Raw genomic sequence first — 22,753 nt, 5'->3', positions numbered from 1 at the left:
ATGACTTGGCCTCCACAGATGTCTATGGCAGCGAATACCACCTATTCACTACCCTCTGGCTCAAGAAGTTCCTCCTCAACTCGGTTGTAAATGGACATTCCTCTATTCCAAGGTTGTACCCTCTGGTCCAAGACTCACCCACTATAGGAAACACTGCTTTCATGTCTACTCCATCTAGGCTTTTCAATATTCAATAGCTTTCAATAAAAATAAAGAATCAAAAAGACAACTTTTTAATGTTTTAAATGTTTAATTGATTTTGATCAGTAAATTTTCTGTGAGGATCAGAATCAGATCCTGTCCACCCTTGATGTATCACATGGCAATGGTTTAAAGAGCTAGTGAAACTCCAGATTCTCTATCCTTGTTGAAATGTCTATATTTGTATATATTGAGATATCCTTTGTGAGATTTATTTGTATTATGTCTGTGCTTTCTTAGGACTTATTTGGTGTGAGTTTGGTAGTTCCTTTATTAAGTCGACACATCAAGCTTCTTGGAGGAAGCTCAACAGTAGCAGGACTAATAGGTCAGTGTGTTGATGCAGCATTCCTTGTAAAGTGTTTAGTAGATGGTTATTAAGCATGTTTATATTGTTTAAATATTTACTTTAGAAATGTTTGTTCTTTAAAATAAAGAATGTATAACCCTCATATGCAGTCTGAGGTACTAGGCAGCTGGGACACTATTGTTTCTTATTTTATTTATTTATTATTGATTGTGGAATTGGCCCATCCAGCCCTTGAGCTACACCACCCAGCAACCCCCCGATTTAATCCTCACCTAACCATGGTGCAATTTACAATGACCAATTAACCTACCAACCTTTAGATACTGGGAGGAAGCTGGAGCACCTGTAGGAAACCCACATGGTCACATTGAGAATGTTACAAACTCCCTGCAAGCAGTGGCGGGAATTGAACCTGCATTGCTGGTACTGTAAAGTGTTGAGCTAACCGCTATACTACCGTGCCACCCTAATTGTTTAATGTCTGGATTAACACACAACAGCCCAGTTGTTGGGTAAAGCATGGCATTTGCTTTAAAACTCCAGTTTAAAAACAACCTATGGTGTAAGGCAGTGGTGTGATCTCATCCATGAAAGGGATTTTTCAAGGAAGGTGATGGCGGAATGGCAATCGCTGGCCAGGTCCTTGGCATTGAAGTCTACTTTTTTCCTGTCATCTCCCATCTTTGACTCACCTCCATCACCTCACGGTCTTTCACCCCACATTCATAAGGCCCTTGCTCAACTCCGAGTGCTGTGCAACGTAACGACCGTCACTGCCTAATGGTGTCCAGTAGTCCAAGCTGCATTATAATTGTAATGGCCTAGGTGTTAAATTTGCTTGAAATTCTGGGGAGCAGAGCATGTGCTGAATCTGAGGGAAAGTCAAGGGAGTTTGGGAGTAGGGAGTCACGCAGTCACTTCACAGCCTGGGAGATGAGGTAGGCTGAGGAAAGGCCAGATCATGATGATGTCCGCTGGTTAACTTGGGGAGGAGGAGATGCTGAGGAAGCACACCTGCCCCATCTGGTCCATAAGCTCTATCCCAATTCATCCAGTCTTCCTAGGGAATCCATTGTTCTATATGTGTCTACTGCTTTATCTCACAACCTTCCCCCTACTCTCGCCCCCCTTCGTACACCCACACCCACCACAATCTGTTTTTGCATGAATCGTGATCAAGCATTTTCTTTTTAAGTAAGTCCAGATACATAGAAGTTATAGCTTGTTTCATTAAAACTGAATGGTATATCTTCATCAACACACAAAATGTTGGAGAAACTCAGCAGTTCAGGCAGAATCTATGGAGAGGAATAAACAGTCAATGTTTCGGGCTGAGACCCAGTTCTGATGAACAGTCTCTGCCCAAGGTATCAACTGTTTATTCCTCTCCATAGATGCTGCCTGATTTGCTGAGTTCCTCCAACATTTTGTGTGTGGTGTTCTGGATTTCCGGCATCTGTAGAATCTCTGTATTTATGGTATATATTTATTTCAGGTTCCCTGTATGGACTACTCCAACTGTTTTCCAGTATACTAATTGTAAGTACTACATTGTCATGGTATTGCAACAAGAATTTAAGTTGCAATTAACATTTTTTTAAAAATTGAATTGTTACTTTAAATCCCTCAGTTAATAGAACTTTCCCCACTAAATACACTTAATCATTCAAGTAGTGGGGATGTACTTATTTGTGAAATCACCTTCCAGTGAGGGGTGTTAACAACCTTGTTATGTGAAAATATCGTGGCTCTGTTTGGTCATGATTCCACCCAGATGTGCCAATCTAATTGGGTTATGTTCAGAATAGAAAATTTTGTATGAGTGCTTCAAACTCCTTTAATGCCAGGTAGCTGATACATACCTAATTTAAAGGTTCCTGTTATAAGAATTGCCCTTTGTAATAATGATCAGGGAGGCAGAGGAAGAATCTGTAACTGTCGATAAGTAGCTTTATTGTCTCAATGGAAGAACACATGAACTTACACATCTGAATACAGGTGTCCCCCGCTTTTCGAACGTTCGCTTTACGAAACCTCACTGTTACGGAAGACCTACATTAGTACCCTGTTTTCGCTTTCAGAAGGTGTTTTCACTGTTACGAAGAAAGGCAGCGTGCGATAAAAAATCAACGCGCGCTCCAAGCAGCCGCTCTGCCCCATATTCAGAATGGCATTGCTTAAACACGTTGGATTGAGCAGCCGTTAGCAAGATGAGTTCTAAGGTGTCGGAAAAGCCTGAAAGAGTAAGGGTGTTATACTTAGCGTAAAACTAGAAATAATTAAGCATTTCGATCGTGGTGAACGAAGCAAGGACAAAGTGAGTTTGGCTTGTGGAAATTGACGAAGATGATGTTGAAGAGGTTTTAGCATCCCATGACCAAGGACTGATAGATGAAGAGCTGATGCAATCGGACAAGGAAAGGATAACAATCAAAACCAAATGCAACCGAATGCAGAAAGTGAAGCAACTGCATGAGATTTTCGCTGTAATGATAAAGTACGACTTTAATTTTGAAAGGGTACGTAGGTTTAGGGGATATTTGCAGGATGGTTTGAGTGCTTACAAACAACTGTATGATAGAAAAATGCGCGAGGCTCAGCAGTCAAGCAAGCCTTCCACATCAGCCACAGCAGATGAGGAACCTCGACTTTCAACATCGAGGCGGGCAGTCATAGGAGAAGATGAGCTGCCTGCCCTGATCGACGATGAGATGACACCCCAGGTCCCAGCACCCCAACACCTGGGCCCTGGACAGATACTATACAGATTCACGAAGAACGCAGCAGTAGCTGGGAAGCACACAGCACATCTTTAAGAAAAAAGTCAAAATAAACATGCTAATTAATTAGGTGCCGCCTAGCACGTAATTGTCAGGCCAGATCAGAGACGATGCAATCGGCAATCACCTCTGATCTGCGCCGACATTTACGTGCCGGGCAGCACCTAATTAATTAGCATGTTTATTTCGGCTTTTTTCTTAACGATGTGCTGTGTGCCTCCCGGCTACTGCTGTGTTTTTCGCGGCAATGTATCGGGTCGGCGGCCCGGAGGGTGGGGGCCACTGCACCACCCAGCCCGCGATGACTCAGTCTAACACACCCATCATCAGTGTGCTCAGCGCTGTTTTCCCAATTCCGGTAAGTGATACTTCACTGTGCATACATTATTTCTACTTTATACAGGCTGTGTATTTTTATGTGTTATTTGGTAGATTTGGCAGCTTCATAGTTTAAAGGTTACTGGAGAGCGCGTTTATGCCAACAGTGCTTGCGTGAAATTTTCTGCTGAGAGCACTTGCGTGAGATTTTCGCTATGGAGATCTGTGCAGGCAATCATTGTAGAGAAGTATTTCTACTTTATATAGGCTGTGTATTTATCATATCATTCCTGCTTTTACTATATGTTACTGTTATTTTAGGTTTTATGTGTTACTTGGCATGATTTGGTAGGTTATTTTTGGGTCTGCGAACGCTCACAAAATTTTCCCATATAAATAAATGGTAATTGCTTCTTCGCTTTACGACGTTTCGACTTACGAACTGTTTCATAGGAACGCTCTACCTTCGGATGGCGGGGGAAACCTGTACCTTTGTGTACATCTACTAAGTTTTCCTGACCTTCCATGAAAGTCAAAGAATTGAAAAAGGAATACCAGTTAAAATGAAGTCTTTGCTGCTGGCCATATGTTCCTCATAGTCCCGATTGGAATCTCCTGTGGGGCATCTCACATCTATGATGGTGAATCTCTTAGAGTCATCACTGCCAGACATTCAAAGCGTTTGCTTTTATATTCATTTGTTACCAATTCAAATGTTGCAATCCAGTGTCATTGGCTGTGGGTCACTTGACTGACCTTTAACACTTTATTGGCTCTGATCCAGAAGTGAAGACTGATCACTCATGGCTCTTTGTTCTCTTCAGGACCAGCTTGAATTACGCAGAGCAAGTACAAACTCCAACAGTCACAAACCTGCATGTTATATCCAATCAACGAACACCTCACAAACAACATTTGGAAATTATCCCTAGTTCAGCAGATTACCTTGAGCATAATTGTGTCCTCTTTAAAGCACTGATGAAGCCAAGCAACTTCATTTAACAAAATGGAGAACACAGAGTCTCTTTTTAAAATGGCAGTCTTCATCTCCTTAATCATGGCAAGAACAGAGGCAATTAGTCTGTCTGATTCCACTGTCCTTGATTCATTTGAATTCACTGATTTGTAGACTGTAGTTCTTTTTGCCAACAGTTCCTGTTGACAGAGTTACACCAGCATGAACTTATTGTTTTCAGTGTTTACCCCTTCGCTCAGTTTTAAGTGTGACCATGAACAGTAGCAAGATTTTGCTTGAGGTATATTTAACAGTTGTTTGAATGTAGCTCAGATAAACTAAAAACCATTTTCACATTTTATATATTTGAATTTTATATAAAAAGGCCTGATATTGTTTTGCTTGTCACTAATAAGAAGATGGGTAAATTAACTTTTCGTTCGAAGAAAGTTTCTGAATAATAATAAATTGAAGCATGATTGCAAGTGTTAAGTGGAAAGGTTTATAGTTCTCCTAGTCTCAGGAATATCAAGATATTCTTTCGGGTAATGTGCCACGTGTGCGATAGTGAGGCCAGAGATTGAGGTGAAGGAACCCTTAGGAGGCAGTGATCATAACATGATTGAGTTCACTGTGAAATTAGATAAAGAGAAGCCGAAATCTGATATGTTGGTGTTTCAGTGGAGTAAAGGAAATTACAGTGGCATGAGAGAGGAACTGGCCAAAGTTGACTAGAAAGAGACACTGGCGGGAAAGACGGCAGAGCAGCAGTGGCTGGAGTTTATGTGAGAAATGAGGAATGTGCAGGACAGGTATATTCCAAAAAAGAAGAAATTTTCGAGTGGAAAAAGGATGCAACCGTGGTTGACAAGAGAAGTCAAAGCCAAAGTTAAAGCTAAGGAGAGGGCATACAAGGAAGCAAAAATTAGTGGGAAGACAGAAGATTGGGAAGTCTCTAAAACCTTACAAAAGGAAACCAAGAAGGTCATTAAGAGAGAAAAGATTAACTATGAAAGGAAACTAGCAAATAATATCGAAGAGGATACTAAAAGCTTTTTCAAGTATATAAAGAGTAAAAGACAGGTGAGAGTAGATATAGGACCAATAGAAAATGATACTGGAGAAATTGTAATGGGAGATGAGGAGATGGCAGAGGAACTGAACAAGTATTTTGCATCAGTCTTCACTGAGGAAGACAGCAGGATACCGGACACTCAAGGGTGGCAGGGAAGAGAAGTGTGCGCAGTCACAATTACGACAGAGAAAGTACTCAGGAAGCTGAATAGGCTAAAGGTCGATAAATCTCCTGGACCAGATGGAATGCACCCTCATGTTCTGAAGGAAGTAGCTGTGGAGATTGCAGAGGCATTAGCGATGATCTTTCAAAAGTCGATAGATTCTGGCATGGTTCCGGAAGACTGGAAGATTGCTAATGTCACTCCGCTATTTAAGAAGGGGGCAAGGAAGCAAAAAGGAAATTATAGACCTGTTAGCTTGACGTCGGTGGTTGGGAAGTTGTTGGAGTCGATTGTCAAGGATGAGGTTACAGAGTACCTGGAGGCATATGACAAGATAGGCAGAACTCAGCATGGATTCCTTAAAGGAAAATCCTGCCTGACAAACCTATTACAATTTTTTGAGGAAATTACCAGTAGGCTAGACAAGGGAGATGCAGTGGATGTTGTATATTTGGATTTTCAGAAGGCCTTTGACAAGGTGCCACGTATGAGGCTACTCAGCAAGATAAGAGCCCATGGAATTACGGGAAAGTTACATACGTGGATAGAGCGTTGGCTGATTGGAAGGAAACAGAGAGTGGGAATAAAGGGATCCTATTCTGGTTGGCTGCCGGTTACCAGTGGTTTTCCACAGGGATCAGTGTTGGGGCCGCTTCTTTTTACATTGTACATCAACGATTTGGATTATGGAATAGGTGGCTTTGTGGCTAAGTTTGCCGACGATACGAAGATAGGTGGAGGGGCTGGTAGTGCTGAGGAAACGGAGAGTCTGCAGAGAGACTTGGATAGATTGGAAGAATGGGCAGAGAAGTGGCAAATGAAGTACAATGTTGGAAAGTGTATGGTTATGCACTTTGGCAGAAAAAATAAACGGGCAGACTATTATTTAAATGGGGAAAGAATTCAAAGTTCTGAGATGCAACGGGACTTGGGAGTCCTCGTACAGGATTCCCTTAAAGTTAACCTCCAGGTTGAGTCAGTAGTGAAGAAGGCGAATGCAATGTTGGCATTTATTTCTAGAGGAATAGAGTATAGGAGCAGGGATGTGATGTTGAGGCTCTATAAGGCGCTGGTGAGACCTCACTTGGAGTACCGTGGGCAGTTTTGGTCTCCTTATTTAAGAAAGGATGTGCTGACGTTGGAGAGGGTACAGAGAAGATTCACTAGAATTATTCCGGGAATGAGAGGGTTAACATATGAGGAACGTTTGTCCGCTCTTGGACTGTATTCCTTGGAGTTTAGAAGAATGAGGGGAGACCTCATAGAAACATTTCGAATGTTAAAAGGCATGGACAGAGTGGATGTGGCAAAGTTGTTTCCCATGATGGGGGAGTCTAGTACGAGAGGGCATGACTTCAGGATTGAAGGGCGCCCTTTCAGAACAGAAATGCGAAGAAATTTTTTTAGTCAGAGGGTGGTGAATCTATGGAATTTGTTGCCACGGGCAGCAGTGGAGGCCAAGTCGTTGGGTGTATTTAAGGCAGAGATTGATAGGTATCTGAGTAGCCAGGGCATCAAAGGTTATGGTGAGAAGGCGGGGCAGTGGGTCTAAATAGGATAAAATAGATCAGCTCATGATAAAATGGCGGAGCAGACTCGATGGGCCGAATGGCCTACTTCTGCTCCTTTGTCTTATGGTCTTATGGTAATCACTTCAGGACTTACTCTGGAATGTGAAAATGACTTGAATAAAGCAATATGCTAAATTGAGTAATTTAGAAAACAAACTTAAGTTAAATACTCTAGGGATTTTATAAATTATTTTGAAATAATGGGAAATCATTCCAAAATTATTCTCAGAAAATGAAAGTGCAGTCAACCAATTCGAGTGTGGAATGGTGTCCAAAGGCATTGTCTTCCTTTCATGCTTTTCTGTACTTTTCCATACACAGGTAGTTCTGCCCCAATGCAACAATTACATTTGTAAGAAACCTCATGTACAGAAAATTGTGTTACAAGAACAATAGTGTCAGTGGGAATAGAGGTTAGAGATTTTAAGATATACAGTAACCAAGTTGTTGGACTTTAGGGAGGAAGTACAAACGTCTTACGTTGGAATTCCAAACTCTGATGCCTCGAGCCATATTAGCATCATGCTAACCGCTATGCTACAGCAGCGTCCTTGGTAGAAGGGGCGTTCTGATCTGCACAAGAACATAGAAACATTGTATGATAGTTAACAGGCAAACTAAGCATGTCCTTCTGGAATTTTAGTCATGAATGTTCAAATAAAAGCAGAAAATGCTGGAGATGTTATGATAGTTCTGATCCTCACAGAAAATGCTGGTAGTTAAAATGATTATATGCTTTAGGTCAACCAATGGTCATCAAAACTGGAAAATTAGGAAAACAAGCATGTTTAGAGTTGTGAAAGGATGGGTGATGCAGAGTGGATATATGGCAAAGCATGAACACTAAATTTTCCAGGTTATAGAGATTTTTCAACACTTGTTAATAGGTTCTGTCAAATCTGTTCTTAATTTTGACTTTGCCAGTTTCTTAGATGACAGACATCTCATCCATGTCTTCCTTGTTTTGCATACTTTTGCTCTCAACCCTTCCCCTCCCAGAGAAAGGATATATGTCCCGTGGTCTTCACCTTCTATCCCACAAGCCACTTTATCCTTCACAGTTTCTGCTAGCTGTAATGAAATTGCACCACCAAATATATCCTCCCTTTTCCACTTAGATTGCAAAAGGAACCTCTCTTTGCAGCTCCCTTGTTTATTTTTCCATTACCACCAACTTGTCCTGTTCTCCACAACATTTCCCCAAGCAACCACAGCAGATGCAACACCACTGCATTTACCTACCTTAAACTTCTGAGCAGACTGTGCTGTATGTGGCTGGGCATCAAGGGCATTACTGACTACACAAGGAAGACAGCGTCAACTGTACCAGTGATGCCTCCCTGATGCTCTAAATAACCTTTATGTACACTTTGAGGCACGCAACACTAACACTGGCTATGAAAGCTACCCACCTCCCAGGTGAACTGCCACTGTCTGTAACAACAGCAGATGTGAGAAGGATTCTGCAGTGAGTCAACCCTCGTAATATGCTTGGGCCAGACAACATTACAGGCCGAGTACTGGAGGGTGCACACCAGTTCACTGACGTCATCGAGGCCATCTTTAACACTCTATTCGTCCAGGCTGCTGTCCCCACATGCTTCAAATCAGCCACCATCATATATGTATCAAAGGATTCTACACTTCCAGAATTAAATGACACTGCCTGGTGGCACTGACACCAAACATCATGAAGTGCTTTAAATAGCTGGTTATGGCACATATGAAAAACTCTATTCTTGCCACATTGGACACTTGCCAAATGCTAACCAACAGAACTGCAGTACAACAAGTGCCATAACAGCTGTCATGAACATGGCCCTGACACCTAGAAAACAAGGATACTGATGTCAGAATGTTGTTTCTCGATTTCAGTCTAGTATTCAACACTATTGTCCCAGACTTGGTGAATAAACTCCTATTCCTTGGTCTAACCATACCACTGAACAACTGGGTGTTAGACTTCCTAACCAACAGACCTCAGATAGTCAGGATGCACAACTGTTCCTTCCTCCACAACATCCTCAACATGGCTAGTGTGCTGAGCCCATTGCTGTACATTTTGCTCGCACATGACCATAGCCAAACACCTAAGTAATGACGTTGTCAAGTTCGCCAATAACACAACAATGGTGGGGCTCATCACAAACAACGAGATGGCCTATGGAGAGGAGGTAGAAGAGTTCCTGAAAATGCATATCTCGCATAATCTGCCATGGTCCCAGGATACATTCTACATAATTAGGAATGCCTCTGAGGAAGCTGAAGAGAGCTGGACTCTCAGTCGTCTATACTCACATTGTTCTAGAGATGCGCAGTGGAGAGGATTCTAATAAGCTGCATCTTTGCATGGTACAGCAACTGCACTGCAGTGGACTGGAAGACTCTACAAAACTGCCCAACACATCACAGGCACCACCTACGAACTGAACAGACTGGGGAAGAGGAGGTTGGCTCACAAATAGAGAAAGCTTGTAGACAGTGCGAGAGGGAGGATAGGCAGGTGATAGAGAAGGGACACGCTCAGACCGAAGGTTTGAGATGCGTCTATTTTAACGCAAGGAGTGTTGTGAACAAAGTAGATGAGCTTAGAGCGTGGATCAGTACTTGGAGATAGGATGTGGTGGCCATTACAGAGACTTGGGTGGCTCAGGGACAGGACTGGTTACTTCAAGTGCCGGGTTTTAGATGTTTCAGAAAGGACAGGGAGGGAGGCAAAAGAGGTGGGGGCATGGCACGGTTGATCAGAGATAGTGTCACGGCTGCAGAAAAGGTGGACGCCATGGAGAGATTGTCTACGGAGTCTCTGTGGGTGGAAGTTAGGAACAGGAAGGGGTCAATAACTTTACTGGGTGTTCTTATAGGCCGCCCAGTAGTAACAGGGATATTGAGGAGCAGATAGGGAAACAGATCCTGGAAAGGTGTAATAATAACAGAGTTGTCGTGGTGGGAGATTTTATATTTGCCAAATATTGATTGGCATCTCCCTAGAGCAAGGGGTTTAGACGAGGTGGAGTTTGTTAGGTGTGTTCAGGAAGGTTTCTTGACACAATATGCAAATAAGCCTACAAGAGGAGAGGCTGTACTTGATTTGATATTGGGAAATGAACCTGGTCATGTGTCAGGTGTCTCAGTGGGAGAGCACTTTGGAGATAGAGATCATAATTCTATCTCCTTTACAAAAGCATCGGAGAGAGATTGGACAGACAAGTTAGAAAAGCGTTTAATTGGAGTACGAGGAATTATGAGGCTATCAGGCAGGAAATTGGAAGCTTAAATTAGAAACAGATGTTCTCAGGGAAAAGTATGGAAGAAATGTGGCAAATGTTCAGGGGATATTTGTGGAGTTTTGCATAGGTACATTCCAATGAGACAGGGAAGTTATGGTAGGGTACAGGAACCGTGGTGTGTAAGGGCTGTAGTAAATCCAGTCAAGAAGAAAAGAAAAGAAAAGCTTACAAAAGGTTCAGAGAGCTAGGTAATATTAGAGATCTAGAAGATTATAAGGCTAACAGGAAGGAGCTTAAAAAGGAAATTAGGAGAGCCAGAGGGGGCCATGAGAAGGCCTTGGTGGACAGGATTAAGGAAAACCCCAAAGCATTCTACAAGTATGTGAAGAGCAAGAGGATAAGATGTGAAAGAATAAGACCTATCAAGTGTGACAGTGGGAAAGTATGTATGGAACCGGAGGAAATGGGAGAGGAACTTAATGAATACTTTACTTCAGTATTCACTATGGAAAAGGATCTTGGTGATGACTTGCAGCAGACTGAAAAGCTTGAGCATGTAGATTTTAAGAAAAAGGATGTGCTGGAGCTTTTGGGAAGCATCAAGTTGGGTAAGTCACCGAGACCGGATGAGATGTACCCCAGGCTACTGTGGGAGGCGAAGGAGGAGATTGCTGAGCCACTGGCAATGATCTTTGCATCATCAATGGGGACAGGAGAGGTTCCAGAGGATTGGAGGGTTGCGAATGTTGTTCCTTTATTCAAGAAAGAGAGTAGAGATAGCCCAGGATATTATAGACCAGTGAGTCTTACCTCAGTGGTTGGTAAGTTGATGGAGAAGATCCTGAGAGGCAGGATTTATGAACATTTGGAGAGGTATAATATGATTAGGAATAGTCAGCATGGCTTTGTCAAGGGCAGGTCATGCCTTACAAGCCTGATTGAATTTTTTGAGGATGTGACTAAACACAATGATGAGTGATTGTAGATGGGTCATATTCTGCATGGAGGTCAGTCACCAGTGGAGTGCCTCAGGGATCTTCTCTGGGACTCTTACTCTTCATGATTTTTATAAAAGACCTGGAAGAAGTGGTGGAGGAATGGGTTAGTAAGTTTGCTGATGACACAAAGGTTGGAGGTGTTGTGGATAGTGTGGAGGGCTGTCAGAGGTTACAGTGGGGCATTGATAGGATGTAAAACTGGGCTGAGAAGTGGCAGATGGAGTTCAACCCAGATAAGTGTGAAGTGGTTCATTTTAGTAGGTTAAATATGATGGGTGAATATAGTATTAGTGGTAAGACTCTTGGCAGTGTGGAGGATCAGAGGGATCTTGGGGTCTGAGTCCATAGGACGCTCAAAGCAGCTGCGCAGGTTGACTCTGTGGTTAAGAATGCGTACGGTGTATTGGCCTTCATCAATCGTGGAATTGGATTTAAGAGGCGAGAGGTAATGTTACAGCTATATAGGACCCTGGTCAGACCCCACTTGGAGTACTGTGTTCAGTTCCAGTCGCCTCTCTACAGGAAGGATATGGAAGCCATAGAAAGTGTGCAGAGGAGATTTACAAGGATGTTTCCTGGATTGGGGAGAATGCCTTATGAGAATAGGTTGAGTGAACTCGGCTTTTTCTCCTTTGGAGCGACAGAGGATGAGAGGTGACCTGATAGAGGTGTATAAAATGATGAGAGGCATTGATTGTGTGGATAGTCAGAGGCTTTTTCCCAAGGCTGAAATGGCGAACACAAGAGGGCACAGCCTTAAGGTGCTTGGAATTAGGTACAGAGGAGATGTCAGGGGTAAGTTTTTTACGCAAAGAGTGTGTGGAAGGAGCTGCCGGCAATGGTGGTGGAGGCGGATACAATAGGGTCTTTTAAGAGACTCCTGGATAGGTACATGGAGCTTAGAAAAATAGAGGGCTATGGGTAACCTTAGGTAATTCCTAAAGTAAGTACATGTTCAGCACAACATTGTGGGCCGAAGGGCCTGTATTGTGCTGTAGGTTTTCTATGTTTCTTGGCTTCCAGATGCGTGCCAAGAATCCCTCTGACTTCTCTGTCTTTGGCCTCCTATAGTGTCCAAGTGAAGCCCAATTCAAAATCAAGAAGCAGCATCTCATCTTTCTTCCAAGCTTGTTGCAGCACGCAGGACTCAATATTGAATTCAGTCATTCCAGATATGCAGCCTTTCGTTTTCAGTTTCACCTTAATTTTAGTACGTCTTTTATTTCAGATTTCCAGATATAAAGCCACAGAAACTGATCCCTGGGCCTATGCATCCAAAGAGACTATTTGCATTAATCCTTCGTTGTAGCTGAGAGGCAGTTAGCTGCTCTACTGTGGCATCTGTCCTAAAGGTTATAGAAAAGTGTTTTGTCTGACCTGCATTTACTTACTATCTTAAAGGCTGACAAATTCCAATGCTTTTTATTTCTGAGTATAGTAACACGTGACTGTGGAAGGTTTTGTGGCTCCTTCAGAAGTATGAATACCTGCAATTATCTCACTGTCTCATATGCTCAGATGCCAAGATAAAAGACCATAGACATGGGAGCAGAAATAGGCCATTCAGCCTATCGAGACTCTTCACCATTCCATCACAGCTGACTTATTATCTCCCTCAACTCCATTTCCTGCCTTCTCCCTGTAACTATTGAGTTCTTCATCAGTCAAGCACCTATCAAGCTCCCCTTTAAATGTACCCAATGACTTGGCCTCCACAGCCATCCATGGCATTGAATTCCACAGATTCATCACCCTCTGGCCAAAAAGATTCCTCCACACCTGTGCTCCAAAGGGATGTCCTTGTATCTGAGGCTGTGCCCTTTGATCCTAGACTCACCCACTATAGGAAATATCCTCTCCATGCCCACGCTATCCAGGCCATCTCCTGTACTCAGTACTTTCATTTATGAAGGCAAATGTGTCTTTCTTTTCAATCCAATCTTCCCTTGTTGCTACTTTCTATGAATTATGGACCTGTATTCTCAGATTCCTTTGTTGTACCACATTCCTCAGTTCCCTACTGTTCACTGTGTAAGACTCACCCTGGCTGGTCATATCAAGGTGCAACAGCTCGCATTTGCCCGCATTAAATTCCATCTACCATTTTTCTAGCTGATGCAGATCCCGCTGCCAGCTCTGATAGTCTTCCTTGCTGTCTACTATACCCCCAATCTTGGTGTCATCTGCAAACTTGCTGATCCAGATAACCACATTATCATCCAGATCATTGATATGCATGACAACCAACAACAGACCCAGCATCGATCCCTTGGCACGCCACCTGTTACTGGCCTCCAGTTAGAGAGGCAACCATCTACTACTGCTTTCTGGCTTCTCTCACAAAGCCAATATCTAATCCAGTTTACTACCTCATCTTGAATTCCAAACCACTGAACCTTCTTGACCAACCTCCCATGCAGGACCTTGTCAAATGCTTTGCTAAATCCATGTTGATGACATTCGGTGCCTTGCCTTCATCAACTTTCCTGGTAACTTCCTCAAAAGACTCTATAAGGTTGGTTAGACACAACTTACCACGCACAAACCCATGCTGACTATCCTTAATCAGTCCATGCCTCCTGTTCTGTCATGTCTAAAACAACAGGACCTTGGAATATTGAGTTGTCAATCCTGCCCCCCCTGCAACTAAGTCTCACTACTGGCTGCAATATCACTATTCCATGTGTTAGTCCATGCCCTGAGGTCATACACCTTTCATTGCAAGATGTATTATAGGAAATATATGCAGCTCAGAACATTAGTCTCTGTATGCTCAACCTTTTGATTCCTGGCTTTGTCTGAGGTCTTATCAACATCTGTCTCCACAACCTCTCCGCTATCTGTTCAGCACTCTGCAACTCCAGTTTAACCCCCTCCCCCACTTCCTGGGAAGCACTAGCAAACTTTCCCTAACGTAAGTTGTGAAACTTGTTGTTTTGTGGCAGCAGTGCAGTGCAGGCATAACAAATTACTTTTAGTAACAATAATATAAATAAACAATAAAATAAATAAATATTGCACAAGAGGAATAGTGAGGTAGTGTTCATGAGTTCCTGGACATTTCAGGAATCTGACAGCAGAGGAGAAGAATCTCTTCATAGAACTTCATGGAAGTGTGGGTCTTCAGGTTCTTGTACCACTTCCATGATTGTAGCAATAAGTAGAGGGCATGTGCCAGATGCTGACAGCCCTTTAAGATGGATGCAGCCTTTTAGAGCCACTGCCTTTTGAAGATTTCTTCAATGTTGGAGAAGCTTGTGCTCCTGACGGAGCTGGCTGAGTCTACAATCCTCTGAAACTTAAGTAGGGTGCCGTGCACAATTCTGATTTGATGGAGACAGACGTGAGAGAATGGAGGAACATCTGGAGAAACTTCTGAGATGCCTTTTTTGCTACCGCTGTTACTGTGTGTTCCTGAATCTCCGGAGGGGAAGGCCCTGAATCCTCGGCTTTGTTGCTCGGCATCCGGGATGGGGGTCGAAGCGCTCGGCATAGATGGTGCTGGGTGTCAAAGGGCTGGTCGGAGGCTCGAAGTTTTCGGACAAACTCAGAGTCAGCTGTGGTCGGGTGCTTCCAATGCATTGACAGTTGTCGGTGCCTGGAGATTTATGGCAGAGAGAGTTCCTCCTTTCTGCCGCCTGCTGTCGGGGACCATCGGGAGTCGATCGGAACTTTGAGACTTTTTTTTACGGTTCCCATGGTCTGCTCGTTATCAAATTATGGTATTGCTTTGCACTGCTGAAACTATATGTTATAATTATGTGGTCTTGTCAGTGTTAGTCCTTGGTTTGTCTTGTTTTCTTTTGTGATATCACTCTGGAGGAACATTGTATCATTTCTTAATGCATGCATGCATTTCTAAATGACAATAAACGAGGACTGAGTCTCCTCATAATCTAATCTAAACTTCTTATGATCCTGTGCATTGGTGCTTCCCTAACGTGGTGAAACTTCTATACCAGTCAGAATGTATTTGGTGATGTACCAAATCTCCTCAAACTCCGAATGAAATACAGCTGCTGACATGCCTTCGTCTTGATTGCTGCAGGTCTTACAGAAATTGAGTGTATGTTTGTTATTGTGACAGCACTCAACCTGCCGATCTAGTTCACTCCTGTACGCCACTTCGTCACCATCTGGGATTCTGCCAACAGCTGTGGTGTTATTGGCAAATTTATAGGTGGTGTTTGAGCTGTGCTTAGGCATGCAGTCATGAGCAGAGACAGAGATTAGAGGAATGGAGTAAGCATGTATCCTTGTGATTGTATCACCTGTGTTGATTGTGAGCAATCCACACCGACTGAGGTCTCCCAGTGAGGAAGTCAGTTGCAGTGATGATGAGTTGAACACTGAGCTGTACTCAACAAACAGCAGCCTGGCATGGGTATTGCAGGAGGCAAGGTTGTCCAAAGCCCAGTAGAGAGCTAGTGAGATTGCGTCCACTGTAGACCTGTTGTGGCAGTTGGTAAATTACAGCAGGTCCAGGTCCTTGTTCAAGCAGAAGTTAACTCTAGCAATGACTACTCTCTCAAAGCCATCACTGCCTGATGAGCTCAATTCCATCAAACCAATTTCTCCATTCTTTCCTATAAGACTTAGAAATTATTCAGAGGTGCATATCAAGGTCCTTCTGGTTTCACCAGCCTTATGAGAGGCCCATATCTCTTGTTTTTATTGTCTAAAACTTTAAATCTGCATTTCCGTTTTCCCAATTTAATCATTCATAAACCTGTACAGCTCACTTCTCAATCTTTATTAGCTCTAAAACCACCCTATTTCTTCATTTTAAGGTTTTTGCTGAAATCTCTGACCTCTCAAAATATTCAATTAAGTATACATATACAGGTTTCCCCCGCCATCCGAAGGTAGAGCGTTCTTATGAAACGGTTCATAAGCTGAAATGTCGTAAAGCAAAGAAGCAATTATCATTTATTTAAATGGGAAAATTTTGTGAGCGTTCGCAGACCCAAAAATAACCTACCAAATCATGCCAAATAACACATAAAACCTAAAATAACAGTAACATATAGTAAAAGCAGGAATGATATGATAAATACACAGCCTATATACAGTAGAAATACTTTTCCACAATCATTACTGAACAATTCTCTGTAGCGAAAATCTCACACAAGTGCCGTCGACAGAAAATCTCATGCAAGTGCCGTTGGCAGAAAATCTCACGCAAGCGCTATTGGCAAAAACACAGTGCAAGCGCTTTCCAGTAACCTTTAAGCTATGAAGCTGCCAAATCATACCAAATAACACGTATAAATACACAGCCTGTTGTGACGAGAATACACATAAAATTAAGATGTTTGCTGGCCTGTGTTAGCATCAGTGACATCAGCAAGTCGTCTGCCACCTGCCCTCAGGGGAAGGAGAGATAAGGAACAATGGAGCAGCGTCTGGAGATGTGTAATGAAGGGACGTGGGAGAGAGAGAGCTGTCGGGAGCGGCTCCCCCTTTGAACCCTGAACTGTTTGAAGTGATGGACAGGCGATACCCCAGCAGGGGGATAAAAAGGGACAGGTTCGCTAAGGCAGGACACACGCCACCCGAGGTAACGAGACCCTGGAAGCGGTACGCTTCTCACGAGTCGGTGAGAAGTACCAGACAACGGCCAGGGTGGAAAGGTACGATCAGCGGGAACCCGGTGTGTGTCTGCCCTTGCCTGGGTGCCGGGTTCACTGCAGAGGATCGACCGCATCTGGAGGAGGGGTCACAGTCGGTGACCTCAGGTGACATCACCAAGGACCCGCCCAAAAGTTGCTTGTGAGCCATCTCGCCGGTCTGTGAGTGAAGCCGTGTCTGAATGATCAGTTGTTCCTGTTCTATCTCTCTCTTCCCCCACATTGTCCATCGCCATGGCAACGATTACTGCGAACTGAACTACTAAACTGGACTGAACTTTGAGTCACTTTGAAATTTGGTCATTTACCCCTAGACAACGATAGAGCTTGATTGATGCTGTTATCTTAATTCTGTGCACATCTGTGTTTAGCATCGCTGAACCGTTGCATTTATTATCCTTTCGATTACTGTGTTGCTTGTTTCTTTAATAAAACTTTCTTAGTTCTAGTACTCCAGACTCCAACTGAGTGATCCATTTCTGCTGGTTTGGCAACCCAATTACGGGGTACGTAACATAAGTGGGGTTCTCGTCCGCGATTTTGAACGCTAAATTTGGGACGGAGTAAATTGATTGGGTTAAAATTCCCGAAAGAAAGAAAAGACAAACAGCAGAAATGGAGGCTGAGGAATTTATAAAGGCGCCGACCTTGAGGCATTAGAGGATGCCAGGAAATCGGAATTGGTAGCTGTGGCCAAACGGTTGAATCTTGCTAAGGTGAAGTCGACAATGAGGAGAGAGGAGATACACAGAGCTATTGTAGAGCACTATGTATCTAAAGGTGTGTTTCCCCAAGGTGAGCTGGGGGTGGTGTCTATTGAAAAACCTGCTGGAGACACGGTACAGGTACAGCTTGAAAAACTGAGACTCGAGCACGAGTTCCGGGTACGGCAGTTAGAACACGAAGAGAAGCAGTTAGAAAGGCGGGAGAAAGAGAAAGAGGTAGAAAGGCAAGAGAGAAAGACAGTTGTAGAGAGAAGAGAAAGAGAGGGGCAGATAGTTGGAGAGAGAACAGAGAGAGAGGGACAGACAGTTGGAGAGAGAGGAGAAACAGAGGGAAAGGGAATTTGAGCTGGAGAAGTTAAAGATAAGGGTCGAGCAGGGGCTCGTGCCGAACCAAGGTGGAGGGTTCCGGGTGACCCAGGAGGTTAGGCTGGTTCCCCCATTTGACGATACCGACGTGGATCGGTACTTTCTCCATTTCGAAAAAGTGGCTATAAGTCAGGACCGGCCGAGGGATAAGTGGGTTGTTTTACTTCAGAGTGTACTGAAAGGGAAGGCCCAAGAAGCTTACTCAGCTTTGTCCGCGGAAGATGCCCAGAGGTATGAGGTGGTGAAAGAGGCCATCCTCAAGATTTATGAGTTGGTCCCGGAGGCATACCGGCAGAGGTTCCGGAATGCGAGGAAGCAGTGGGACCGCACGTATTTGGAGTTTGCCCGTGAGATGCAGACATATTGTGAGCGTTGGTGCGCCTCGAAGGGGGTAGAGGGGGATTATGACAGACTGCTACAACTGATCCTGATTGAGCAGTTTAAAGGTTGTGTCCCTGAGGGTATGAGACCCTACCTCGATGAGAAAGAGGCAGCCACGTTAGCCGCAACTGCTAAGTTAGCGGATGAGTATGCGTTGACGCATAAAATGAAGTTTGCCCCGAGTAAAGGCTACCAGAAGGGTAGTCAGGACGGCGGGGAGAGTCCTCCGGAAAAGTCAGAAAGTAAGCCGGGGACTAGTGAAAAGGATAAGGTAGACCGGGAGCAGTCTGGTAGGAAGTCTCCTGGGGTCGTCTGTTATAATTGTGGGAAAGCCGGACACTTTGCGTCCAGGTGCTTTGCCCCAAGGAAGGAGACGGGGAAAGGAAAAGCGGAAATTTTGAATGGCTGTATCGAGCTGTTAAGCGAACCACTAGGGAAGGACAGGTCTGAAAAAGTCCAGGAAGGGCGCGAGAGGTTTATCTCGGCCGGATTGGTGTCAGTGAAGGAGAGGTTAAAACCAGTTCCAGTGCGGATCTGGAGAGACACGGGAGCGTGTCAGTCACTAATACTGAAGAGTGTATTAGAGTTTAGCTCAGAGACCCAGACTGGGGAGGTAGAGGTCAAAGGTGTTGGGGAAGGGACAGAGTCAGTCCCTTTGCACCAGATACACTTACAGAGCAACCTGGTCTCTGGACTAGTCACGATCGGGGTGAGGTCCGAATTACCGATGAAAGACGTGGAAGTCTTGCTCGGTAATGACATCGCCGGAGGAATCGTGTTCCCAGACGTGAGATTGACAGGTCAGGCTGCCAGCACTGAGGCCCCGCCCATGGACTCACAGGTTCATCACGGGCCCGCGATCGTGAATTTAGCTGAAACGTTTCTGCCAACCTTGTATGAGACAAGGGGTAGTGAGGGAGCTGGGACGGACGTAGCAGTAGCCAGGAAAGAATTTGTGCAGACGCAGGAGCGAGACGAGGGGCTGATGGTTTTGGCAGAGACCGCTCTCTCTGACACAGCCTTGACAGGCTATTGTGCGGAGGAGGAAGTGCTAAAAGGGAAATCAAGTACAGTATCTGCAGATGAGGAGTGGGGGGTGGTGCAAAAGAGTTATGGGGATGAGGTTTTTAACATGGCCCACGAGGTACCCCCCGGTGGACATTTTGCGGTGCTGGAGGAAACAGTTGGTGGAATCATGAAAGAGATTTACCGGCTGCCCAGGGGGAGAAATGTTATTGATCATGACCAACGCGAACTGAGATGGTCACCGGCTTTTGATATGCTAACAAACCTAGTCGGTGTTAGCGTGGAAATCAATGAAGCTAGGGGCCCCCTGATAAGAGAAAAAAAACATTTTGAAAAGATTAGTATGGGATTGATCAGATGGGAGAAGGCTATTGTTTTGGCCAGGTCTACTGATAAGGTCTCTCCCTTAATCCCCGAACAAAGCGAATCTTTAGAAGAAATAATTAAACGACTCGCACCCATGTGTTTGATTGTCCCGAGGAAATGCAAAGAACTGGGACGTTGGGTGATGTCTGTTAACAGGGCAGCCTAGTAAAGAACACTCATATATAATGAGTAATTCAGTGACTAAAGGGCTGATGAACACAGAGGTGTGTATTGGCAATTTAATACGGCTGTCTGAAGCCAGCTTGATAGTGAACCTTGAAAAAAATGAATTCGGCCACACGAGGGTCACTTACCTGGGAATTGTGGTGACACAGGGGCAGCTGGCAGCGATGCAAGCTACAGTGCAGGCTATCGCTGACCTCCCAACCCCGACAGACAAGAGGGCCCTCAGAAGGCTCTTGGAGATGGTGGGGTACTGCAGGAAGTTTTGCAATAACTCTGCGGTCAATACCCGTCCCCCTCCTACTAAGCCCTTGCGAGAGAAAACTGAGTCGGAATGGGACGACCCTTGTTATTGTGGTCCGGGACAAAGCCAAATGAGAGGTTACATTGATCGCAATTCATCAGTGTTTTTGGCCACTATGAAGTTTGCTGAGTTGGAGCCTGGTCTAAGGGATTATTAATAACACGTGTAAAAGGAACAGAAAATGTGATGACTGTCTGTCAAGGTGTTGACAGCTTCAAACTCGCTGTGTTAGCCAAATAGCTGATAAAGATGTATATTTGTGTATGTATCAAATAATGTATTCATGTTTGTAATTTTTACCTCCCGGTAAAAATCCTTAAAGGGGGGAAGTGTGACGAGAATACACATAAAATTAAGATGTTTGCTGGCCTGTGTTAGCATCAGTGACATCAGCAAGTGGTCTGCCACCTGCCCTCAGGGGAAGGAGAGATAAGGAACAATGGAGCAGCGTCTGGAGATGTGTAATGAAGGGACGTGGGGGAGAGAGAGCTGTCTGGAGCGGCTCCCCCTTTGAACCCTGAACTGTTTGAAGTGATGGACAGGCGATACCCCAGCAGGGGGATAAAAAGGGACAGGTTCACTAAGGCAGGACACACGCCACCCGAGGTAACGAGACCCTGGAAGCGGTACGCTTCTCATGAGTCGGTGAGAAGTACCAGACAACGGCCAGGGTGGAAAGGTACGATCAGCGGGAACCCGGTGTGTGTCCGCCCTTGCCTGGGTGCCGGGTTCACTGCAGAGGATCGACCGCATCTGGAGGAGGGGTCACAGTCGGTGACCTCAGGTGACATCACCAAGGACCCGCCCAAAAGTTGCTTGTGAGCCATCTCGCCGGTCTGTGAGTGAAGCCGTGTCTGAATGATCAGTTGTTCCTGTTCTATCTCTCTCTTCCCCCACATTGTCCATCGCCATGGCAACGATTACTGCGAACTGAACTACTAAACTGGACTGAACTTTGAGTCACTTTGAAATTTGGTCATTTACCCCTAGACAACGATAGAGCTTGATTGATGCTGTTATCTTAATTCTGTGCACATCTGTGTTTAGCATCGCTGAACCGTTGCATTTATTATCCTTTCGATTACTGTGTTGCTTGTTTCTTTAATAAAACTTTCTTAGTTCTAGTACTCCAGACTCCAACTGAGTGATCCATTTCTGCTGGTTTGGCAACCCAGTTACGGGGTACGTAACACTGTATAAAGTAGAAATAATGTATGTACAGTGTAGTATCACTTACCGGAATTGGGAAGACAGTGCCGAGCACACTGATGACGGTGTGTTAGACTGAGTCATCGCAGTGGCCCCCACCCTCCAGGCCGCTGAGCGATACATTGCCGCAAAGCATGCAGGGGTCCAGCGGTAGCCGGGAGGCACACAGCACATCTTTAAGAAAAAAGCCGAAACAAACATGCTAATTAATTAGGTGCCGCCCGGCATGTAATTATCGGCGGCACCTAATTAATTGGCATGTTTATTTCGGCTTTTTTCTTAAAGATGTGCTGTGTGCCTCCCGGCTACCGTTGCATTCTCCGTGAATCGGTATCTGTCCGTGGCCTGGGGGTTGGGGTGTTATCTCGTCATCTGTTTCCATTAGAGCAGGCAGCTCATCTTCTCCTATGACTGCTCGCCTCGATGTCGGAGGTCGGAGTTCGTCGTCTGCTGTGGCTGATGTGGAAGGCTTGCTTGACTGCTGAGCCTGGTGCATTTTTCTATCACACAGTTCTTTGTAAGGGCTCAAACCATTCTGAAAATATCCCCTAAACCGATGTACCCTTTCAAAATTAAAGTCGTACTTTATCATTACTCAGTCGGTTTCGATTTGCTTCCTTTTTTCTTCCAATTGCATCAGCTCTTCATCTGTCAGTTCTTGGTCATGGGATGCCAAAACCTCTTCAACATCATCTTCGTCAGCTTCCACAAGCCAAACTCACTTTGTCCTTACTTCGTTCACCACGATCAAAACACTTAATTATGTCTAGTTTTACGCTAAGTGTAACACCTTTACGAGCTCTTTTAGGCTTTTCCAATACCATAGATCTCATCTTGCAAACAGCTGCTCACAGGCACGTGTTTAAGTAATGCCGTTCTGAATCCGGGGGAGAGCTGCTGCTCGGGGCGCACGCTGATTTTTTCATGCGCTGATTTTTTATTGCGGCTGCTTTTTTTTCATA

At 44.4% G+C, this 22,753-nt stretch overlaps 1 protein-coding gene across 1 annotated transcript in view; it reads left to right on the top strand.

Moving 5' to 3' along the window:
* Nucleotides 1–22,753, top strand: part of mfsd9 (major facilitator superfamily domain containing 9) — a 37,974-nt gene that overhangs the window by 5,322 nt on the left and 9,899 nt on the right. The window contains exons 2-3 of the mRNA XM_063052858.1: nucleotides 442–529; nucleotides 2,007–2,050. Of these exons, the coding sequence (XP_062908928.1) occupies nucleotides 442–529; nucleotides 2,007–2,050 (132 nt within the window). The remainder of the gene's footprint in view (nucleotides 1–441; nucleotides 530–2,006; nucleotides 2,051–22,753) is intronic.

This window comes from Mobula hypostoma, chromosome 7 (genome assembly GCF_963921235.1).
Source record: "Mobula hypostoma chromosome 7, sMobHyp1.1, whole genome shotgun sequence".
NCBI lineage: Eukaryota > Metazoa > Chordata > Chondrichthyes > Myliobatiformes > Myliobatidae > Mobula > Mobula hypostoma.
This window is presented reverse-complemented; position numbering and strand designations above follow the sequence as displayed.